General features: G+C 38.9%; 1 protein-coding gene across 1 annotated transcript in view; it reads right to left on the bottom strand.

Moving 5' to 3' along the window:
• LOC114668767 (store-operated calcium entry regulator STIMATE-like) overlaps positions 1-14,175 on the bottom strand; it is a 45,156-nt gene extending 30,981 nt beyond the window's left edge. The window contains exons 1-2 of the mRNA XM_028824697.2: positions 13,796-14,175; positions 5,760-5,808 (exon numbers count right to left, since the gene is read on the bottom strand). Coding sequence (XP_028680530.1) covers positions 5,760-5,808; positions 13,796-13,997 — 251 coding nt within the window. The 5' untranslated portion in view covers positions 13,998-14,175. The remainder of the gene's footprint in view (positions 1-5,759; positions 5,809-13,795) is intronic.
• Positions 14,176-17,797: the final 3,622 nt, after the last annotated feature.

The following is a 17,797-nucleotide window of genomic DNA, read 5'->3' on the forward strand; positions in this document are numbered from 1 at the left end:
AAGAAAATGTGAGGTTTGTAAACTCTCTTGGGACCTCCATCAACGGGACAGCAAGCCGAAGAGCGTCCCGAAGTGTGATCTCCGCGTCTGTACGGGGCAATAGTAGGCTCACAGATATGTCGCGTCTCTCCGCCAATGTAAACAGAAAAGATCTCGATGGGTGATGCAAGATTAGGAGCACATAAATTGTACATGCAGATACTGTAACAGGATTACTTGATCACTGACCTGGCCACGATCATGCCTGACTGCTATGTCTGTGTATAGCAGAATGGTAGATCACGCTACAATAAATAACTGTGCCGTTCCTGTTTCAAGCTGAATAAAGCTGGTTTTGCTAAAGTACGGAGACTAAGCCTTGTGTTTTGGGGTGCAAGACAGGGACTTGTAGTGTGACCTTTTATGATTTGCTTCTGTGGTGCTTCACTGCAGCAATGTGAGCCTCCTATTGCCCTGCCCCAGCAACGGACAAACAATCTTACACAGACGCTGCAATCGCGCTTCAGGACTAGAACTACAAACCTGTTTCCACTGTTCAAAACACATCATAAATAACAATACAAGGGTGTTGTTCACAAAAATGTGCAAATAGCACTATTAGACTGTTGACAAAATCTGACACAAATCTAAAGTAGGCATTAATTTGCAGGAGTTAGCGTGTCACCATAGGAGTCTGTGTCCCGGCATCAAACATAAATAACACTGGCATTTACCCACTATCTGTATAAAGACACAGTGCCAATAAATACTGTCCAAAAAAGGTTTTGTGTACCTTAACAACAAGCTTGATAAATGATATCAGATTCTATCCCATACATATTTTACCCCAAGTTCCCGTCCCAGAAATGTATGAGCAGTGCAGCAAATAGGTGCTAGAAGAGCTGAAAGATATGAAATTTTCACATGAACAATCTTTGGTCAAGAAGGATAATGGAGCCCTAAATAAGCCTGACAATTCACTTCATCACAGTGGCTTTGAATTAAAGGCACAGTGTTTACAGACATACTACTTTCGAAAAGAACACAGTGGGTAAAATATTGCTCTGGAATTACGGGAGGCTTTGAATTGCTGGAGTTTATGCAAAGATGAGCTGGAATATTTCACCATTGACAATGTGAAGAACATGATCAAAGCTACTGAAGTAATATGATTGGAACAGGATTCACTGTTCTGGACACAGAATGCACCTTGCCATCGGTTAGTTTTTATTTTATTTCTGAGATTTAACTGGCTAGTAACACAGCGTAATTTGGTATTAAAAAGGTTTGCCCATTTACATTTATGGCATTATGCAAGCCTATGTAGTCATCAAGGTAAATGTATCAAATATAGGTGCATCAGGGAATGTTGTGACATGCCAGTATTCATCTTTAAAGCCATGCAACGTGAACAGGATGGTGTTCATGAACAAAAATCTGTGATTTGTTTTAGATTTAATACTGTTATGTCACTCCCTCCGACACACATGTAATTTAAGAAAAGGTCACAAGGAATTAAGAGGTGTTAAAACATTACAAGCCAAGTTATTTATCGTCTGTAGTGGCAGCATGCACCATCAGTGATACTGCATAATCTTAATCTCTGATTTATCGCATCATCATAAGATTGATCTTTTATTACAATCTTTCCCTATTATCACGCAGCTTTACACACAACCTAAAGAGAATAAATTTCACAGAAAAGAGCATTCAAAAACACAAATACAAAAAAGTCTGTATCACATAATTACATTGATAAATCTACTGTGCAAATCTTAGTAGGCAAGGAGATTAGTGATTCTGTGTTCGATCAGTTGCTAATCTAAATTGGGTTGATTTCCACTACAAAAGACTCGATTGGTGATCAGCGTGTCCAGCATATATATATATATACATATATATATATATATACATATATATATATATATATATACATACACACACACACACACACACACACAGACAGACATATATATACGCCCACCCACTATGGCTGGGAATCGATTAAAAGAATGAACTAATCAATTGCATAATTGTACGAAATTAACCAGGATTAACTGTATCTAACATTAAAACATGTAATCACAAAAATAAAGTACTTAAAAATCTAATGGCATAGCTTAAACTTAAACAATGAACTAAACCTGAACTTTTAACAAAATACTGAGCAAGTACAACCTGAACTTGAATTACTTCCTAAAAGGCAAGATCCAAAGAAGGCAATAAGACAACGAGGCTAATGTATTATAAGCACCTACAAAAATAACAAAAAAAAAACAAAAAAAAAAACTTGTGTTAATTCTTAAATTGGCATAGTATATAAAACACAGACATATCAAAGTAAATCGATTTGACTTGATTTGATAATTATATTCTACATAAGTGTTTTTCAACTGGTGTGCTGTAGAAATAATAGTGTAGTGCCCCTGGGTCCTCGCCCAAGAGAGCACACTCCTCAGACCTGTATGAAGAGGACAGGACTACCCGGAGAAACCAACATAAAAGCAGCTCCGCAATCACTGTTTTGCAGACACAGCACGTAGAGTACACTGTAGCAGCCAGGACACATGTCAGGGATCCATCTGCCGGGGTGCATGTTTGCCAGCAACTCTCGTATTTTTTTAATTAAGCTTTGTTTAATTACAGAAGCAATTAAGCTTATAATTATGAGAAGCATTTTATTTTCATTCATGCCATATGTGTTATTGTTAAATGCTTTCTGTACATATTTTATTAAAGCTTCTATGTGTCTGGTTGTGCAGGAGCTTAGTGCAAAGTTTTTTAAAGTGATGAAGGAAAAAAAAAAACCCATCAGTATCTGAATCACCCAATTCAGTAATAAGAAATCGATGGCTGGTATCTACCCTAGAAAAAAAACTTGACTGGACCATCCCTACAGGGAATATATTTAGTGCTGCTGCTTTACAGAGACAAAAGACTAGATGTGAACTCCAAACCAACTGTCAGAAGTTTACATGTTTTCATGGGCCTTTTACCAGGCCCCCAAGTTTTCCTTTCACATTCCAAACACATTCCATTTAGGTTAACCTGCATCTTACACTACAATAAACTGGTGACCTGTCCAATTATAGTTTCTGCCTTTGACTCCTCACAGCTTGAAGTTGGGTTAAGCAGGTCAAGGGAGTGGATCAATGGATGAAAATATACATTTTACTTTACAATGATGCAAGTGAAATAACAATTATGATTTAAGCGATTATCCCTATATTAAAAAAAAAAAACAAATCTTAGGAGGGAGACAAGACGTGATCTTCTCGGAAGACAATTTGATGTCCCGCGAGACAAGGCAGTGAGACAACATTTAAAACAAGTTCATGGACATCTAACCTAGCAGTTGTTGGAATGCTTTTGGCAGACACACTTCATGTGCTCCCTGCTCTTAAAACAATGACAAGCGAGAAGCAGAACACGCAGCTCGCCAGGAGCAGCAGCAAGCCAGCAGATGATCCGACCGTATTTGTCATCAGTGCACTGATGATATTAAGCAATGAAAAAACTACACTACCATACAATATTAATTTTGTCCACAACTCTGCTGCACAACATGGTAAACAAGGCCACAATAACCAAAAGACTATATAAGAAGTTAAAAGCCTACGACATTTATTGTCACAGTCCTATTTACTTTGTGTCTAGATTCACACCAGGTAGTACTCTAATACACACTGGGCTGCAGTATTCAACACCTATTCCACTGACTTTGTACTGTGAAGCTGCTATCACCATGTATTAAGAAGAACATAAAAGTAGAAGGGAAATTCTGGAGAACACCCATATTGATTTTGTGTGTATTAACTATATAAAAAAAATTAGGAAAAACATGAGAAAAATAGTCTAGCCAGTTCTTTATTTCTGAAACATGCAGGCCATCAGTAATATAAAACTCAGTTCAATGGACAATGGCAAGTTTATATAGCCTGTGCAGTATATTTTACACAGGTGTAATTGTACTGTGTTTAAGAGTAATCTCTAGGGAACAGGCATAAATACAGTTAGGTCCGTAAATATGTGGAGTTGGAGACAACTTTTTTCTAATTTTGGTTCTGTACATTACCACAATGAATTTTAAATGAAACAACTCAGATGCAGTTGAAGTGCAGACTTTCAGCTTTAATTCAGTGGGGTGAACAAAACGATTGCATAAAAACGTGAGGCAACTAAAGCAGTTTTTTTTAACACAATCCCTTCATTTCAGGGGCTCAAAAGTAATTGGACAATTGATTCAAAGGCTATTTCATGGGCAGGTGTGGGCAAGTCCGTCGTTATGTCATTATCAATTAAGCAAATAAAAGGCCTGGAGTTGATTTGAGGTGTGGTGCTTACATGTGGAAGATTTTGCTGTGAACAGACAACATGCAGTCAAAGGAGCTCTCCATGCAGGTGAAAGAAGCCATCCTTAATCTGCGAAAGCAGAAAGAACTCATCCGAGAAATTGCTAAAATTTTATGAGTGGCAAAATCTACAGTTTGGTACATCCTGAGAAAGAAAGCAAGCACTGGTGAACTCAGAAACGCAAAAAGACCTGGACGTCCACGGAAGACAACAGTGGTGGATGATCGCAGAATCATTTCCATGGTGAAGAGAAACACCTTCACAACAGCCAACCAAGTGAACAACACTCTCCAGGGGGTAGGTGTATCGATATCCAAGTCTACCATAAAGAGAAGACTACATGAAAGTAAATACAGAGTGTGCACTGCAAGGTGCAAGCCACTCATAAGCCTCAAGAATAGAAAGGCTAGATTGGACTTTGCTAAAGAACATCTAAAAAAGACAGCACAGTTCTGGAAAAACATTCTTTGGACAGATGAAACCAAGATCAACCTCTACCAGAATGATGGCAAGAAAAAAGTATGGAGAAGGCGTGGAACAGCTCATTATCCAAAGCCTACCACATCATCTGTAAAACACGGTGGAGGCAGTGTGATGGCTTGGGCGTGCATGGCTGCCAGTGGCACTGGGACACTAGTGTTTATTGATGATGTGACACAGGACAGAAGCAGCCGAATGAATTCTGTGGTGTTCAGAGACATACTGTCTGCTCAAATCCAGCTAAATGCAGTCAAATTGATTGGGCGGCGTTTCATGATACAGATGGACAATGACCCAAAAAAACCAGCCAAAACAACCCAGGAGTTTATTAAAGCAAAGAAGTGGAAAATTCTTGAATGGCCAAGTCAGTCACCTGATCTTAACCCATTTGAGCATGCATTTCACTTGTTGAAGACTAAACTTCAGACAGAAAGGCCCACAAACAAACAGCAACTGAAAGCCGCTGCAGTAAAGGCCTGGCAGAGCATTAAAAAGGAGGAAACCCAACATCTGGTGATGTCCATGAGTTCAAGACTTCAGGCTGTCATTGCCAGCAAAGGGTTTTCAACCAAGTATTAGAAATGAACATTTTATTTCCAGTCATTTAATTTGTCCAATTACTTTTGAGCCCCTAAAATGAAGGGATTGTGTTAAAAAACTGCTTTAGTTGCCTCACATTTTTATGCAATCGTTTTGTTCACCCCACTGAATTAAAGCTGAAAGTCTGCACTTCAGCTGCATCTGAGTTGTTTCATTTAAAATTCATTGTGGTAATGTACAGAACCAAAATTAGAAAAAAGTTGTCTTTGTCCAAATATTTATCGGCATAACTGTATAGAAAGATTTATATAAATTTAGAAAGTCTGTTTTTAGTCAATATTAAAAGCTCAATAGCTGCTATATTACAATGCAGGTTTGCACTGTGAAGAAACAAAGAATATACTTACCAAATTCTCCAAGGACGTCTTTCGTGCTTAGGCTCCCTGAAGCGTTTTACTGGAAAAGGAAAAAAAAAAAGGTGGTTTTAAAGGATCCATTATGGTCAACACAATCATTTTTTGCTGATAAATCTGAATTGAGACTCTGTATGGGGAGGCAACACACAAAAAAAAATTAAGTAATAATCAAAAGAAAATCTACACAAACAGACGGGAAAAAATAATGTCAGATTATCAGCTTATGCTATACATGAAACCTATTTTAGAAACAGAGCGACAGAAAGCTTGTAAAACTACAGAAAGAGTATAGATGATGTGTAAATTATATGTAATTAAAGATATCAAAGCAAAATGTGTCATTTATTATAAATGATGAACTATTACAGGCAGTTTATTTACAGAGTTATTGATATTTACAGAGTGGTAATTGTTACTAACCACTGCTGACACTAAGGTTCATTTTATTAAGTTTTCAGTCACTTCACCTGTAATAGAAAACTACCAATTATACCTTTAGCCAGGGCAAGTGGAAAACAGCTAAAACATACTGGCCATAAAAGGAACAATATGACCAAACTATCATAAAGACATGGAAATCGATAAATTAGGTTGTTAAATAGTGCAAGTATACTGTGGTACACTGGTTTGTGCTACTGCCGAACAGCTAAAGGAAAACTGATTTTAATATACAGGTAGCTTATATAGCATTTACACACTGTTATCATCCGGCTTTTTTCTCTCATCTCAAACATGGACAAAGCTAGAATTACTGCGTGGGAGTGTGTGTGATTGTGCCCGGAGATGGACTGAGTTGCTTCCTGCATTCTATTGGACACCTCTGGTTCTCTGTGAGCCTAAATTTTCTAACCAGTTGTCCAGTATCTACCAAGGTACTCCATAAGGCATCATATCTCAGGAAGACACTGACAACACTAGAAGTATACAAAACCACAGTCCAGTGCCAGATGGGAGAACTTGATCATAACGGCTGTAACACCATGTGAACCACAGGCCAAGAAGAAGGGAAAATAAAGTATAGGAAAGACACAGTAACAGTCCAAGTTACGATTGAAATAATTACAAAAATAAAGAAAGACAGATAGTTCTAACAACAGCCCTATCGCACACTATGGAAAAATGTGTTCTCAGTTTTAATTTAAATATAAATGCCAAAGAAATGCTTCTTACATTGTTACATAGATTATTAAGGTATTCAGGACCATATAACTGAACACTTGACCTTATGCAGTAGCTTTAGTCATCCAAATAATCCCAACATACAGGAGTATACCTTCTCTGCAGAGTGTAAGGTAAAGAAAATTATACCATTTATGACTTCATATGTCAAAAGTAGGATCTTAAAATAAGTCCTAAAGTGCACTGGCAGCCAAGGTTGAGTATATTCGTGTGTAGTCATATTTTTTCTCCTAATTTGATTTAGAATCCTTGCAGCTGTATTCTGAATTGGTTTTAGAATAGTGATGGAATACTTTAAGAATAAAGTACTACAGTATTCAATTCGGGTAAATAGAAATAACCGAAGTGTACTTTTGGATAGTATGTAGATCTGAAAATTACAGGCTAGTAAACCTGTATCATAGATAACAACTAGATTGAACATATACTGAAGCACATATAAATTTAAACCACCGAATTGAGGGTTGTTAAAATTGTCATGGTCTCTGTAGAATTATGATACATTTACAGAAAACTTACAAACGGATAAAGAAATAACTTTCGCTCATCCTCCATTTCTCCTCACTAAAACAGAAAAATCAATGATTTGATTGAAGTAACAGAATTTAAAAAATAAAGCTGTGTCATTTGCTTGTGTGCGCTATTCGCATAACCTAAAGTCAAACATCAATATATAAAGAAAAACAAAAGATTGTTTCTTGAAATGAGCAAAACAAATACCATATCTAAATGCAGACAGAAATGACAGAGCGCCGTCTTTAGACTTCTCTAAACAGTGCAAATTGTGCAAGAAAAGTACCTCATGATAAAACTGAACTTTCCAGTCAAAAGCTGCATTTAAGTGTAAAAGCCTAATTCTTATAGCAATTACAGCTCTGGGTCTCACAGATGATTATCAATGTACAATTTTGGCATGGGACAGGAAGGTGTGGGTAGGACTAACATATTAAGTATCCTGGTTTGAATCTTGTGTCACTTTATATATGGAGTTTGCATATTCGCCCAGTGTGTGCATGGGTTTTCCACATAGTTAGACTAATTGGAACATTTTTGTGGAAGTGGCAATTCCACATTAACCATGTGTGAGTATGCATGTGTATGCCATGCAATGGAGTGGCACCTTGTTCAGGGCTGTTTTCTGCCTTACACCAAGTCCTGCTAGAATAGGCTATTGCGCCCCACACAAACCTGAATTTGATTACCAGGGTTTGAGAATATTATGTTCATCTTGTATGCACAAGAGGTGATAGGTTGTGATCCAGGAGTATTTCCTCTAAAAACTGATTGCTCGGTCTGCAGTTATCAAGTTTATGGACAAAAACTTCACTTTTTATTAACATGACGCATAGGATAAAACACTCATGATTATAACTTCTGCAAAGTAATTTTGTTTTCACTTTGACATTTATCCATTTTTCTTTAAAAAGCTTAATCTAACTGAGGCTCATGGGAAGCTACAGCCTATTCTGATAGCACTAGGCACAAGGTAGGAAGCAATCCCAGACCAAGTAGACGGGTGTCATCAGTTACTCTAACACATCTATCATTCGGATTATTTCATTTTCAGTTATGCTTCAGACGACCAGTGTCCCACCTCAAAACAAGGAATCTGAAGAATGCTTGGGTGGATACTATACTCGCTTTAATGAAAGGATCCTCTTAATAAATCACCAACGATATTTGCTTCACAGATGAAGAAACAATTTAATAAGGCAACACAAGAACGAGAAAAAAAAAAAAGTCACTATTCATCAGAAGCACTCAGGCTTATAAGCTGACACATACAATTACTTTTTTTCTACTTGAAAGAGGACACCGACAAAACATCTGCCAAAACAGAAATAAACACTTGATAGAGACAGTGGGGTCAATTGCCTGGACAGATACTCAGTGGCAATGTCAACAGAGCAATGATTAGCGTTAGAAAACCTTATTAATGATGTAGAGCGTTTGATGAACAAAATTCAAAAGGAAAATAAATACAGATGAATAGTCAGCGAGATCCCCATGGAAAACAACACCTTCTCTCAGATCCTGTAAATCTAAAATAAAAAAAATTATGGGTACAATTCATCATATTCACAGGACTCCATTCCCACTCCAACTCTGACAATTTCTCAAATGTCTGTTTTCCCTGCTGCTATGCTGTGTGGTTTCTAACTTAATTTTCAGTTGCTGTATTTAAAATACACTGCACAGTGAAATGTGGAAATGGCTTTGCAGAAAACAGCCTTGTGTGTAGTTGTCATGGAATCTTTAAGGGTTATGCTCATCAGTCAGCCAAGTAATCACATCTCCAATTAGGGATTTTCTAGTTCTTAACTTTAGATACTCTGTGTCAATACAATCTTACTGAATCGCACATTTGTTTTGAGAAAGTGCAGAAGGTCTATCCTGGGGACACAAGTCCAAGACGGGAGGTTTTCCTTGATGGGACAACAGTCATAAAGTACATTCCCACCCACGAACACATGCAAACAAGGGCAAACCTAAGGTCACAAAAATAGCTTAACAGCACTTCTTTAGAGTGCTTAAAGAAAGCCAATGAAAACAGGAGGAAAACATACAAACTGTATAAAAATGGAGGACACAAATACCATACAGAGTGTATTATTTACGTATACATCAGCCAAATTTATATCAACGCATACTGCATCTACACAAAACATGCATGCAGAATATTTTCCATCTAACAAGTGTCCTGCTTTTCACACTCTGTATAATAATTTGCTGTAGTCAGTACCCTCCATTAACATAATAATAATTCATTACATTTATATAGCGCTTTTCTCAGTACTCAAAGCGCTATCCACACAGGGAGGAACCGGGAAGCGAACCCACAATCTTCTACAGTCTCGTCAGCAATACCACTGCGCCACCTGTGAGGACATGGCTTTAAAATAAGTTGATAGCCTACTGATTTCATATGCTTAGTTATCCTTATCTGATCTAATCCAAACACAATTGCAAAATTACTATCTGTCACAAAATCTACAGGTTGTTTGTATTGTGAATATGCAGAAAAGAGGAGGTGAAGAAGACAAAGGAATGAAGTACAGCAGAAATAAAGAGTGAACTAGCAAATTAACAGAGATCTGTTAAAGAAATGATAACAGCATTTGAAGGGGTTGGAAAGACAGAGGTTCTGGAGATGCAACAATAAAACAGAATGCCAAGTGAGAATATTTCCATTCATGTCTAAAATATAAAAAAAATCTAAAACATGGTGAGAATACTGCAGATCTAACTGAAGAGGTCAACTACAGAAAACAAAAGACTATCCAGGAGGCCAGGTGCAAGGCTGCAGTCAGCAATGGAAAGAGGAATGCACAAATTGCATGGTAACAAAATAGGACTCAAAACAGGTGGGCCAACCCACATCACTCCCCTGCTTCACCAGCACAACAAAGAGGATTATTTGACTACAAATACTGGGGACAGCAGAACCATCTTGCGGTTTGCATTATCCACTCACTCGATGCAGCATTATGTGCTGTCTCAGCTTGTTCCATGTAATGCAAAAAATTCACCTCTTGGCCACTGATGACACTTTGGGTCAGGAAGCCAAATCAAACTCTGTGGCTTAAAAAAAAAACAACGAACAGGCAAGACACTGCCCAGGGCAAGAGACTGAGACCACCACTTAATTGCTTTACAGAAATCTGGGGCTTACTTTCCCAAATGATCTTACTTCCCCCACTGTGGGGTGGATCAACCATACCAACCACAATAAAAGGCAAATCAAGGGCTTGTGAGGCTGGAGTGCAACGTGATGCTATGGATATTAAATAATGGCAGCAAAGGTCACTTGAGAAAGATGGGCTGGACAGGTAAGATATGTGGAAAAAAGAGACAAAATTACAACAGAAATCTTCACTCCATAGTATCCAGTTTTCTAATGTTTCATAGGATGAAGTGAATGTTTACACTGTAATGTATGAAAACTGAAAGCAGAATGTGCCATCATGAACTGCACTACATCCTCAGAATAAAGGACAGGCAATGCGATTATATGGATACAGCAGGAGACCAGTCAAATTAAAGCTTGAAGTTTACAGATAGCAGTCTCTTCATGGGAAGGCAGTGCAAAACTACGTATGCCTTGGCAAAAGTCAAGACAGTTAAACCTTCAGGTAGGCAGACATTGTAGGAACAACAGTTCTGTTGGATCATTAAATGTAAAGACCCTTGGGGCTGCTTTTATCAAAATATACAAAATAGGACTAAATAATTGGTTTCTTACACAGAGCATCAGGAAAAGCTAGTGAGCCTGAACAGAAAGAATCAAGATCAAAAATGTATTTTTGCATCTGGACTTATGTCCGCTACAAATTTTTTCACTTTTCCACCTAATAATTTCTGCAGAAAATATCCCTGTTCAAAGAACACAATCCCCTAAGCTCCATGAGACAGACTTCTGAGTGGTCCGTAATGGAGCTAAACGGCTGTTAACTGCTCAGCAAGTGACTCCCCAAGGCCACCAGTCATTAAACTTTTAAGAGATGACATTAGCAGAAAAAATGTGCTACACCATTCACAATGAAAAGCTCAGCCCTTTGCTGGCCTGAAGTTGATTTCCAAGCAACTTGTGCTGCTGCATCTGACACCAACCACCGCAGTACCTATCTGACTATTATGTTTTTCTCCTCTGTAACAGCAAGTTAAATGTAAATCTTTTTTTTTTTGTCTCAACTGATTTTAACCCAAGTTTTTAAATAAGATGTGATTGAATGAAAACCCAGGCTCTACATTTTTGCAATGTTTCAAAATGGTAAGTAAACTTCTGCATAATGAGCAGTCACTTTACCTCATGTGTGTTTTAAATGTAAGGATGCTTGTGAACTAAAACTAGGCCTGTGCAATAATGTCCAGATGATTAAGGAAACTAGAACCCAGACTCCAAGAGAGAGGTCCAGAATTCAGTATTATAATCATACCTCATCCGTCTCGGAGATCAAATCTTGTTCAAAAAGGTTATAACTGAAAGGGGAGAAAAGAAGTAACATAAAAATGATCACAAACCACCTCGGAACAATTCCTGCAGCAATATGCCAAGACATACAGACCAGGCAGAAGGGCCCTCAAGGAGCCTTGAACCCTGGAAAGATCACTAAATCTTGGCAGGGACAAAACAAGCTGCAATAGTTTTTGATGGACCTTAAAGGAGGAAGAAAAAAAATTTGGGGGCAGGATTTTGGCCACCTTCATCAAGATCACAAACTTAGAGATAAATTTGGCTACTGAACACTTGAATCAAACCCATGACCTTATTAAACCAGAATTCTGAGATATTCGTAGAACGTCATAACAAGGTGCATACTTCACTAAATGAGAAATGAAGCAGCAAACTAGTCTGGTTTAACAGATGTGAAAAGAAGGACATCATGATGGAAGCAAACTGCAGGTTTCAATGAAAGATTGTGAGAGCTTACCTTTGACTATAAGGCAGTATATTCACAATATAGACCACAAATGACAAAATAAATCAGGCTTCAAACAGTCAGGTGGAGGGAGATATTGAAAACAGGGGTGGAAAAGCCCTAACATCCTGGCACAAAGGCATAGTCACAGAGGTCCTTTTTTTAGCAATGTAAAGTCTAAGCAGAGGTGACTTTCCCTTGCTGCAAGCACAGATGACAAAGTAATCAAATAATGCGAAACAGGACAACGCTGTACACGAGTCTCTGCCTGAATCTTGAAACTATGCAGCTTAGAGGTACACAATGCCTTTCTGTTAATTCTCTTAAATTAAGTGTCTTAAGTTTCTAATATATTCATTATTTACTGAGTGATCAAACATAAACATTAATTTAATATAATCCTTCTTCCTCTTTCCCACTTCTATGTGGGGTTAATGTTTTATAGGTTTCAGCACGATTTTTATGGCCGGATGCCTTCCCTTACTCCAACCCTCCACAGGCTTGGGACCAACTCCCATACTGTCATTCAATATGCAGACTTTAATCGATATCTATAAAGTAAATCATAAATTTATTGTTCTTTTACATTTTACTTTAATGCAGTCATGGTGTACAGCAACTAAACATTTCATTGCATATTACTGTGTCTATAATTATATGTTAATAATAATTTGATTTGATTTCGATTTATTAGGTTTACTAAAAATAGTAAATTGTCCCATCCATAGATTGTTCTGGCCTTGTACCCCTAACCATGAACTGGAAAAATTCAGAAAATTTGGGAATGACACACACAATAAAAACACCTGTCAAAAGAGTTCAATTGGGCAAAAAAAAATATAAGAAAATTAAAACTGAGTAAAATTTTGAATAATGTGGTGTTCCAGCTGATAAAGGCAACCGATAACTAAAAAGAAGAATCTGCAGGAACACAACATCATTAAATCCACTTCTACAAAGGTAGTCTTGGTTCAGGCTGCTTGTTACACTGTTAACCATATGCTAAATGAGCATAAATACAGCAAGACCTGTAATTGAAATGATGACATCTTAACACAGCATACACCAAAGCCACGTCAACCACCAACAGACATACATGTCAAGTTGTGCAGTTTAATAAAAAACATAATGCTTTTTAACTTACAAATATATCTGATATCTAAATTCTTTTATTCTTCATGGACACTGGCAGAATTGGAAGTCCCTAAAAATTAGCTTCATGTACCTCATAATTCGAATTTATCGACTGGGTGCCCCAACGAAAAAGACAACTAGCAGCACTATGCTGTGCCGGCACATCCGTGCCCAAAATGCGGGGCGTTACTCTGGCTATAAAACTTTAGAACTGAATCTTATAGAGGTACCCTAGTCCTCCTTAGCCAAATCTGGGCTGTCTTGGTTCCCCAACGGAATAAACCCCATACTCACACATTAGTGTGCTGAAGGCCACCACCCCCAGCAGCCCCTGTAGGAAGATGCCAAAGTCGTCCATAAGTGCACCATTTTCGCATCCCCGGGAGGGCGGCCGGCTCGTCGGGCCGAAGCCGGTGGTCAGGTTGCCTCGGAGCATGGCGGGGCTGGTGTAGGCTCGCAGAATCCGATGCCCAACCCGGCCAAACTCCCCTCCCATCACCGGGAAGAGCGCACAAAGCGCTACCGCATAGTGATTCAGTCCTCAGGCAGGCCGCCTTATTTCGCAGCTCAAAAACACTTCTCTTTGTTTTCAAGTTTCCATCACTATTTTTCATAAGAGGACACAAATGTAAATCCAAAAGCTCTCAGAACGTCAACCCTTTCCACAGTTGTTTATGCAAATAAATGTCGTCAGCAAGGTACACATTGGCTTCTGGGAAAAGAAGTTCAAAATACTTCCTTCTTTCGGCCTGAAAACATTCTTTGCTGTACGCTGGAAAATGTAGTCCACAAGAGAGCTCCGAGGCCCTCGCTGTGGATGGATTGTGGGAAATTAAGTTTTCCTCTTGGAGAGAATTATGGGAAATGATGTTTACATCAGGTCTTCCGTGCGAAATCAAAGCACTCAAATGAACACATGAAACATTTGAAAGTCAGGTTCAGACAGCCCAGAGGTGAGGGCATTTCCTAAGCATCTGCTATTAAAGTTTTGTTGGCATATTTTTGAAAATGTAGAGTAATTAACTGTTAGGTTGTATTATCTTTTTAATGATGCATTGCCTATTCTGTGATTGCAATAATCATGTTTACGTTTTATTTGATGATTAAATGTTTTAACAAATATTTGAAAATGATAATAAATGCAAGAATGACAGTGTATTCCAAATTAAAAAAATAAAAGTTTAAAATATGGATTTATATACAGTATATATATATATATATATATATATATATATATATATATACAGTATATATATATATATATATATATATGGAAATACTGTATATATGGATTTTTATAACAAATGCAAGAATGATGTATTACAAATTTTAAAAAAAGGGTTTAAATATGGATTTATTATTATCAAGGGACAGTATGCTTATTATATACAGGTAACTATAAAATATTTCTGTTTTAGTCAGAGATTAACATCATTTACATACATAGATAGATAGATACTTTATCGGTATGCTGCTGCTGGAGTATGTGAATTTCCCCTTGGGATTAATAAAGAAAATATTAAATTAAAGATTGATAACAATGCAGGTATACAGACAGTCAATAACTTTGAATAATGTTAACGTTTACCGCCAAACTCCCCCCAAAGGGTGGAATTGAAGAATCGCATAGTGTGGAGGAGGAACGATCTCCTCACTGTCAGTGGAGCAGGACAGTGACAGCAGTCTGTCGCTGAAGCTGCTCTTCTGTCTGGAGATGACACTGTTTAGTGGATGCAGTGGATTCTCCATAATTGATAGGAGCCTGCTCAGTGCCCGTCGCTCTGCCACAGATGTCAAACTGTCCAGCTCCGTGCCTACAATAGAGCCTGCCTTCCTCACCAGTTTGTCCAGGCGTGAGGCGTCTTTCTTCTTAATGCTGCCTCCCCAGCACACCTCCGCATAGAAGAGGGCGTTCGCCACAACCGTCTGATAGAACATCTGCAGCATCTTATTGCAGATGTTGAAGGACGCCAGCCTTCTAAGAAAGTATAGCCGGCTCTGTCCTTTCTTACACAGAGCATCAGTATTGGCAGTCCAGTCCAATTTATCATCCAACTGCACTCCCAGGTATTTATAGGTCTGCACTCTCTGCACACAGTCACCTCTGATGATCACAGGGTCCAGGAGGGGCCTGGGCCTCCTAAAATCCACCACCAGCTCCTTGGTTTTGCTGGTGTTCAGGTGTAGGTGGTTTGAGTCGCACCATTTAACAAAGTCCTTGATTAGGTCCCTATATTCCTCCTCTGCCCACTCCTGATGCAGCCCACGATAGCAGTGTCGTCAGCGAACTTTTGCACGTGGCAGGACTCCGAGTTGTATTGGAAGTCTGATGTATATAGTCTGAACAGGACCGGAGAAAGTACAGTCCCCTGCGGCACTCCTGTGTTGCTGACCACAATGTCAGACCTGCAGTTCCCGAGACGCACATACTGAGGTCTGTCTTTAAGATAGTCCACGATCCATGCCACTAGGTATGAATCTACTCCCATCTCTGTCAGCTTGTCCCTAAGGAGCAGAGGTTGGATGGTGTTGAAGGCACTAGAGAAGTCTAGAAACATAATTCTTACAGCACCACTGCCTCTGTCCAAGTGGGAGAGGGATTGGTGTAGCATGTAGATGATGACATCCTCCGCTCCCAACTTCTCCTGGTATGCGAACTGCAGAGGGTCGAGGGCGTGACGGACCTGTGGCCTCATGTGGTGAAGCAGCAGCCGCTCCATGGTCTTCATCACATGCAACGTCAGAGCGACAGGCTGGAAGTCATTCAGCTCACTAGGATGTGATACCTTTGGGACTGGGGTGATGCAAGATGTTTTCCAAAGCCTCGGGACTCTACAGTACATGTTCAACCTGAGCCTGGAACAGGGGAGAGGACTCCCCAGCTCCAATGCACAGGCATTCAGCAGTCGTGGCGATACTCCATCTTGACCCGCTGCTTTGCTAGCACAAAGTCTCCTCAGCTCTCTGCTTACCTGGGCTGCTGTAATTGTGGGTTGGGGTAAACTCCTATGCTGGTATCAGCATAAGGATGGGTGGAGGGTGCAGTACTCCAAGGTGAGAGTGGGTTAGGGTGGTCAAACCTATTAAAAAAGTTGTTCATCTGGTTTGCTCTCTCCACATCTCTCTCGATGGTGGCACCCCGCTTCGAGCTGCAGCCAGTGATGACCTTCATCCCATCCCACACTTCCTTCATGCTGTTATTCTGCAATTTCTGCTCCAGCTTTCTCCTGTACTGCTCCTTCGCCACCCTGTGCTGGACTCGGAGTTCCTTCTGCACGCGCTTGAGCTCATGCTGATCACCGTCTTTAAAAGCCCTTTCCTTCTGGTTCAAAAGGCCCTTGATGTCACTTGTAATCCATGGCTTGTTGTTAGCATAGCAGCGTACAGTTCTTACTGGAACTACAATGACCATACAGAAGTTGATGCAGTCAGTAGTGCAGTCAACAACCTCCTCAATGTTCTCACTATAAGATCCCTGCAGGATATCCCAGTTTATATATACACACATATTTTTTATATTATATATATATATATATATATATACACATACATACATACATATACACACAGTGTATATTATATATGTATATAGGATATACACATTTAATCCCTCTGAGCTGAGTCAGATTGTTATAAATCCATTGAAAGATCATTTTTATCACTCATTAAATCTCTAATAACAAAGCTATTCAACCTTCAATTAGATTCAGTGGGAACAAAATGGCACATTCCTATTGGACTGATGAACAGTGGTTATGTCCAACCAGTGTGCTGATAACAAACAAGCAAACACTAGTTTAATCATATGGTATGATAAATTAAGAGAAATGAAAAGAATGCCCTGTCAAAAGTTCATATTTCTGATGTGTCATAGCCATCAACCCAAAAACACTTTGTTCCTAGCCATTGTTCAAAATCATAGTATTTAAGTGTGTGACAGTTCCGGGTTAGCTCCACAGTCCCTGTCAGATTGAACCTGAAGCTCTCGATAACGTGATGGGCAATGAGGACACATACAGACAAGATGTAGTGGAAAGACAAAATCAGTAAATTATTAAATAATAAATCCCAATAAAAACAGGTGCTCATGGAGTATAAAATCCATTAAACAATAAATAATCCTGTAAAACAAATGTCCGAAAAGGCAGAAATCTTCTAAAAACCAATGAGCCACATCACTTCCTTCTAAAAACCGATGTCCCCTTTGCTTACCCCAGATGGGATCCCACAAACAGAGGTGACGTCCTTCCAACAGGCACAGCAAACCTTTAAAATCACAACACTTACCGCCATACC

The sequence above is a fragment of the Erpetoichthys calabaricus genome, chromosome 18, assembly GCF_900747795.2.
Source record: "Erpetoichthys calabaricus chromosome 18, fErpCal1.3, whole genome shotgun sequence".
NCBI lineage: Eukaryota > Metazoa > Chordata > Cladistia > Polypteriformes > Polypteridae > Erpetoichthys > Erpetoichthys calabaricus.